General features: G+C 41.8%; 1 protein-coding gene across 2 annotated transcripts; it reads left to right on the forward strand.

The window, feature by feature from the left end:
- Window positions 1-2450: 2450 nt before the first annotated feature.
- LOC122080025 (leucine-rich repeat receptor-like serine/threonine-protein kinase RGI4) lies at window positions 2451-6257 on the forward strand. Of its 2 annotated transcripts, none has more exons than XM_042646881.1 (2): window positions 2451-5591; window positions 5689-6257. In XM_042646881.1, the coding sequence occupies exons 1-2, from the start codon at window positions 2741-2743 to the stop codon at window positions 6195-6197; spliced, it is 3360 nt and encodes a 1119-aa protein (XP_042502815.1). In that variant the 5' UTR covers window positions 2451-2740; the 3' UTR covers window positions 6198-6257. The 2 variants fall into 2 exon arrangements, with proteins under 2 accessions (XP_042502815.1, XP_042502816.1); XM_042646882.1 differs by having other exon boundaries at window positions 5692-6257.
- Window positions 6258-7522: the final 1265 nt, after the last annotated feature.

A 7522-nucleotide genomic window follows, 5' to 3' on the forward strand; every position in this document is an offset into this window, starting at 1 on the left:
TTACTTTTATTAATAAACGCTTCAATCTTATATCAAATTAAATGAGGCATTGAACATATATATATATATATATATGTATATATATATATATATATATATATATATATATATATATATTTGGGTTAACCAAGATGTCTGGGCCAAGGATTTAACTCCATAACTACATAATAGGAGTAAATTATTGAATAGACTTGGACAGCCTCTATGGTCCTTTATTATTCCCTAAATTAAACTATTATGTTTTGTTTAAACAATCAAATATTTAATTGTTATACGGGTTAATCGAATTGATTTTGACAGTTTAAACAGTTTGATTTTTACGGTGTCAATTCAGTTTGAAACCAACAAGTTAAACGATTAAAATCGACCCGACCTATTTAACTAATCGGTCTTAAACTTGAAATCAGAATCGAACCATTTACTAAACAATTTTGTTGTTTCGATGTAAACAGCTTGATTCGATTTTGATAAACGATTTTTATTTCAAATTCACATCCTTAGCTCAGGGTGAAGGTAAAGTAACCCACACATAAGCAGGGTTTTAGGAATCAGTGTTTGTGCTTGTATCAGTACCGGGATCAGCTAGAATCGACCTATATTAGACTAGTATCAGGTACAATTTTAAAAATAAATTACTTTTTAGTTGATACATTCAATATGTATCAATACCATCAATATCGATTACGTATCAATTAATACAGTCAATACGATACAAATACCTTATGCCATGCACGTGAGGGAAGGATTGACGGGAAGGTGGGAGGATCATGGAGATAGAACTTTAATTACTTGTGAAGGGATGGAAAGGCAAGGGGAGGTCCGCGACCCCCGGGGGAGGGGGGAGGGGGGAGGGGGGGGCGGTGAGTCGGGTGGTCGTTGTCCCTTGCCCTTGGCCGTTGCCCATCGACAAAACCTATCACAATCATATAAAAAGCTGTCCTGTCCTACACACCAACACGCCATGGACCGTTTGGCCCTCTAAAATAATATTATCAAATCTAATCCATCAAAAAAAAAAAATTCTAATCCGTCTCAGTTCTCTCTATTATGAGAGTCTCATGTCAAAAATTCCAATCAATAAATATATATATTTTTTAATCACAGGTATTAAGTTCTATTTATTTTAATATAGATTGAATCATATCAGAATTAAATGAGAATCATTTAATTTTCAGGAAAAATAATAAAAATTATTAAACATTCATGTGTGAATAACCTCAAAAACATAAAAAGAGTCCAAGTATTCCCTTAAACTTAAAGTTCTCTCTCTCACACAGTCCAAATTTATTCATTATTTTATGTAATGATTAACGTTATATAAAAGGAATAGAATAATCTATCACATGACCAGAGATCACTCAACACGAATATTACTATTAATTATCACAACACTAAAGACCAGATGAGATCTTGTTGGCTGTGATTCTGCCTTCTGTTAAAGATGGTCTCACGTGCTCATGTCTTTGAACATCTAACACATATAGTTGATATACAATCTCTTATTATAACCATTTAAACTTGTATTGGTCCTGTTTTGTTGTGTGGAACTAAGTGCATGGGAGAGGTGCTGTTTTTTCTTGTTTGCTGCATTTTGGTTGGTTGATTAGATCACAAAACAACTGGAGGCTTCCATTTCCATGGGTAGAAAACTCATGTGACGAAGCAATCATGGAGGTGTGATCCATTTCCATCATTCCAACACAAGAAGGCCTTCCATTGATGTGATCACTCCTCTGCAACAAGAGTAATTAACAGAAGCGCCCAGAATTGAGAGTCTAGGATTTTGGTTTATGCAAGTAGTTGAGAATCTGAACTCAATAGTACACTGATAAGGGAAATCGAAATAACCCAACACCAAACTGAAGCCGAATCAAAATCGGTGTCCCTTCGATCATGTTTTGGGCTTACTCATTCTCACATCGCAACCAATAAAATCAAATCAAAACCGATTTAAACCAAACCATTGACACCCCTACTCATTGATAAAAAAATAAAGTAGATTTTTGGAAGAAAAAAAAAAAAGACGGTCCCTTGTGCCCTCTAAGTTGAGACAAAAGGAATGTGAAAAGACCACCCAACCCCGTGTGTTCAATGCCTTTGCCTTCCTTTCAATCGACCCGCATGTTGGCATAGTAGTCACACATCAAGGGCTGTTCTGTCGTTTTATTTTTTATATCGAAAAGTGACTTTTTGATTTCAAATCGATCGCAGATCTGATACAGTCAATCCATATCAGTATCCATATTAGTAATGAGTAATGACCGATACTGTACCCGATACCAGTATCCAATCCTTCACGTTCTTCCCAAAATCCAGACGTAGCTGATATGTTCCCCTGGACCATCTCAGTATATGAAATGTGAGGAGAGAAATTGAATTGAGGCTTTCATAAACAATAAATTGAATTGATCCTTTGGGCTTTGGGAGACATTTCACAGTTTTTTCTGTTTAATTTAAGGTTCCACAAAGAGAAAAAGTGATCTAAAATAAGATAATATAGGCCCGTCTCTGCGTGTCGCTCGTCCCCCACCGGGCCATCTCCCATCTTTGCTTTCCCCTATAAACAAATGGAAAACATCTAAATTCCATGTCTCTCTGCACAAACTTCATGGTCTAAGCTGTTCTTGGATCCGGAGATTCTGGGTTTTTGGATTCAATTTTTAAAACAAAAGCTACAAGACATGGTTTGGTTTCTCTGCCATTCCCAATCCTGCTCTTCCCCACACTCGTAGCAGTGATAATGCCTGTGAAGAACCATCGGGGATGGAACCTCTTCTTCTTCTTCTTCTTCTCCTTCTTCCTGCCCTTCCTGGCTTTCTCCGTCAATGAACAGGGTCAAGCACTTCTTTCATGGAAGAGGAGCTTGAATGGCTCCGTGGAAGTCCTAAATGACTGGAACCCAGAAGATGTAAGCCCCTGTAATTGGTTTGGGATCTCCTGCAACTACTTGCAGCAAGTAGTGGAACTCAATTTGAGGTACTTGGATCTGCAAGGCCTTGTTCCTTCTAATCTAGCTTCATTGAAGTCGTTGAATAAACTTGTTCTGTCAGGGACGAATCTCACTGGTTCCATACCTGAAGAGCTGGGTGGCCTTAATGAATTGATTCACTTGGACTTGAGCGACAATGCCTTGAATGGCGCAATTCCCAGTGAGATTTGCAGCTTGGCCAAGCTCGAGAGATTGTATCTCAATTCCAATCGCCTCGAGGGGTCCATTCCTGTTGAAATTGGGAACCTTTCGAGCTTGACATGGTTGATTCTCTACGATAATCAGCTTAGCGGTATAATCCCAACCACCATAGGTAGCTTGAAGAAGCTCCAAGTGTTTAGAGCTGGTGGGAACAAGAATCTTCAAGGTTCAGTAACGAAGGAGATTGGGTATTGCAGTGATTTGGTAATGCTAGGCCTTGCAGAGACGAGCATCTCTGGGTTTCTCCCTCCCAGTTTAGGTCTGCTCAAGAAGCTTCAGACTCTGGCAATCTACACCACTTTACTCTCAGGCCAAATCCCTCCCGAGCTCGGCGAATGTAGCGAGTTGCAGAACATTTACTTGTACGAGAACGAACTCACCGGGTCCATTCCTATTCGATTGGGGAATCTGCGTAATCTGAGAAACCTGCTCCTCTGGCAGAACAACCTTGTGGGAGTCATCCCACCGGAGCTGGGGAACTGCGACCATTTGTTGGTGGTTGATCTGTCCATGAATTCCATCACAGGAAGCATTCCACAGACATTTGGGAATCTGAGTTCGTTGCAGGAGCTTCAATTAAGCGTAAATCAAATCTCTGGAAGGATCCCACCGGAGCTAGGTAATTGTCGGAATCTGAATCACATCGGTTTCGACAACAATCAAATCACAGGAACTATTCCTTCGGAATTTGGGCAAATCCCGAATCTGACGGTGTTGTTCTTATGGGCAAACAAGCTCGAAGGGAATATACCGGTATCGATTGCTCTCTGCCAGAATCTCGAAGCCATTGATTTATCTCAGAACAGTCTAACGGGTCCCATTCCCAGAGGAATCTTCCAGTTGCAGAATCTGAACAAGCTTCTACTTCTATCGAACAACCTCTCCGGTGTAATCCCTCCAGATATCGGAAAATGCGGTTCTCTGATCCGATTCAGAGCCAACAATAACAAGATCACCGGACCAATCCCGCCGGAGATTGGGAATTTAGTTAATTTGAATTTCTTGGATCTCGGCTGCAACCGTTTGACCGGTATCGTACCACCCCAAATATCCGGTTGCCGGAACCTGACGTTCCTCGACTTACATTCCAACGCAGTCACCGGAAGCTTACCGGAGAATTTCAACCACTTGGTTTCCCTCCAATACCTCGACGTCTCCGACAACTTGATAGGAGGAGCTTTAACTCCGAGTCTTGGAGCGCTGAGTTCTCTCACCAAACTCATTCTCAGTAAGAACAGATTCACTGGTCCGATTCCTGGAGATATTGGGACATGCACCAAACTCCAGCTACTGGACCTGAGCCAGAACTATCTCTCCGGTAAGATACCGCCGAGTCTGGGTAAGATTCCGTCACTTGAGATCGCATTAAACCTGAGCTGGAACAAACTCTCCGGCAAGATTCCGACAGAGTTTTCAGGGTTGAGTAAGCTCGGAGCCCTCGATCTCTCCCACAACCAGCTCTCCGGCGAACTTCAAATTCTCGCCGGGCTTCAGAATATGGTGATCCTCAACCTATCATGCAACAATTTCACTGGGAGAGTACCGAACACACCCTTCTTCACGAAGCTTCCGTTGAGCGACCTCGCAGGGAACCCATCCCTCTGCTTTCCCGGCAACCGTTGCGCCTCCTACGAACGAGGCGACGCGGCACGCCACGCAGCTCGGATGGCGATGATAGTGTTACTGTCCGCCGCGTGCGCACTCCTGCTGGCGGCGCTATGTATCATTCTGAGGGAGAGAAGGCGGCACGGTAGCTTCGGTGGACACCGTGACAGTGATGTGGATGGTGACGACGGCATGGAGATGGCACCACCATGGGAGTTCACACTTTACCAGAAACTCGACTTTTCCATCACAGACGCAGCGAGGTGCCTAACCCCTAACAACATCGTAGGGAAGGGACGTTCTGGGGTGGTTTACAGGGCCAACATTACTTCTTCGGGATTCACGATTGCAGTGAAGAAATTCCGGTCGTCGGAGACATCATCGGCGGCAGCGTTCTCGTCGGAGATTACAACGCTGGCGAAGATACGGCACAGAAACATAGTAAGGCTGTTGGGTTGGGGCACAAACCGGAAGACAAAGCTTCTCTTCTACGATTACCTGCCGAACGGAACGTTAGGGGCTTTGCTGCACGAAGGAGGAATCACGGGTTCATCGGTGGAATGGGAGACGAGGTTCAAGATTGCTTTGGGGGTGGCGGAGGGTTTGGCTTACCTTCACCACGACTGCGTGCCTGGCATCATCCATCGGGACGTGAAAGCCCATAACATTCTCTTGGGGGAGCGATACGAAGCTTGCTTGGCAGACTTTGGCCTCGCCAGGCTCGTCGAAGAAGAAGACAATGGCTCCTTCTCCGCTAGTCCTCAATTTGCAGGCTCTTACGGCTACATTGCTCCTGGTTAGTTCCCCATGAATTTTTTCTTCTGGGTTTGTCAATTAATTTATAAATTTGGGATTATCCATTAAAGTAGTAACTCAAGCTTTAATCGGAATAGCAGAGTATGGTTGTTCGATGAAGATCACAGAGAAGAGCGACGTTTACAGTTACGGAGTGGTCCTACTAGAAATCATAACGGGGAAGAAACCGGTGGACCCAACGTTCACAGATGAACAACACGTGGTCCAATGGATTCGTGATCACCTGAAGAGCAAGCGGGACCCATTGGAGATTCTTGATCCAAAGCTCCAAGGACGACCGGACTCGCAGACACAAGAGATGCTTCAAGTGCTGGGGATTTCCCTACTCTGCACTAGCAATCGCGCCGAAGATAGGCCCACCATGAAAGACGTGGCAGCACTGCTGAGGGAAATCCGACAGGACCCACCACCTTGGTGCGATGCACAGAAACCGGGGAGTAGCTCTAGTTTCAGTTTTACCAAGCCAGAGATGACATCGTACACCTCATCAGTATCACCGGCGCAGCAGCTACTGCTGCTCTCGCACTGTTCCATTTCCTATTCCTCGTCCTCAGATGTACTAAATAAAGCTGTAAAAGAAGCCTAAAAGAAATTAATGATTGTTAATATTGATTAATTAAGTATAATAAGGGTAGTGGTTTGTTAATTATTTCTTGGCTAATGCCACTATTGTAAATATGATTGAACCAGTATATAGCAAAACACAGGGGTGGGGTGTTACCAGAGTTAGCAAAAATGGGAACGGCAAAATAAAAGAAAGAAGAAATGGACGTTATAGGTTTTAAAGTGTGAAATTTCGAATGATACAGTCAAACAAACGGTCAGAACAATTAGAATGCTAAAAAAAAGGAAAAACCAACGATATGAGTTTTAAACGTGTCGATTTCAAATAAATGGAACCAAAAAAAAAAAAAAAAGGACAGTATATTCATAAATTAAGAATTATTATATGAATACCTACATTTAATGTTCAAAATGACTATAATATCCAACATAAATGTATATATATATATCCCATGTCTCATTACAAGGTTTAAGACATATCATTGAATATTATCCAACACCAATTCTAAATTTATACACCATACATGTCCAAAGACTTATTGAGCAACGTGACTTGGCTATGATGTTGTTCATTATTGTCCATGTAGTCAACATACTCTTACAGTGATGCATGTTGAGTTGAAGTTGGGAGTTGTCATTTTAGAAATCTTTTTCAGCAAAAACATTAGATTGTAACTCAATTTTGGGGTATGTGCCTTGAATTTGAGTTGAAGGTGTTATCATAAGAAATATAGGCTATTACGTTAGTTTAAAGTTGGCGAAAGAATCAAGTGGATCGGAGTTCATGAGAGAGAGATATAGTTAATCAAGTAAACATTATGCACAAAAAATCAAGTCTTAAAAAACGCCAAAAAAAGGGAATGTAAAGTTTTAGACGCATTTTTGTTAACAGTGGGTGTTACTTGGGTTTAAGAAAGCGGCAACCGAACTCATTTGAAAAAATGGGTTCACTAATGGAAATCAGATTGGTCGAATCAGTCTAGTAGGATTGAAATTGGCTGAAGCCAATACTGAGTCCAACCAAATTGGCTAGATCGACCCCTTTCGAAATTTAGAGTTATTGACAGATTTCATCCAATTCGACTGATTTCTAACCGATCTATTGAAACGATTAAGCCCAAACCATCGGATCAAGATAAACTAAGAGAGGCTTGTCCAGCTAGTGTAGGACAGTGTGATCTCATTCCACTCATTGATTCTATCAACTCTGAGAAGTTGACGCCTTGATTTGTAACTAGTTTTCTTTTTCTAAATGGGATCTGCTGGTCAGGCATGGTTTTTATATTTTTCATGATCCTTCCAATGTAAGTTGTATCTACAGCTCCTTATTAAGGGAAGTGGTCTATT

This window comes from Macadamia integrifolia, chromosome 5 (genome assembly GCF_013358625.1).
Source record: "Macadamia integrifolia cultivar HAES 741 chromosome 5, SCU_Mint_v3, whole genome shotgun sequence".
Lineage (NCBI taxonomy): Eukaryota > Viridiplantae > Streptophyta > Magnoliopsida > Proteales > Proteaceae > Macadamia > Macadamia integrifolia.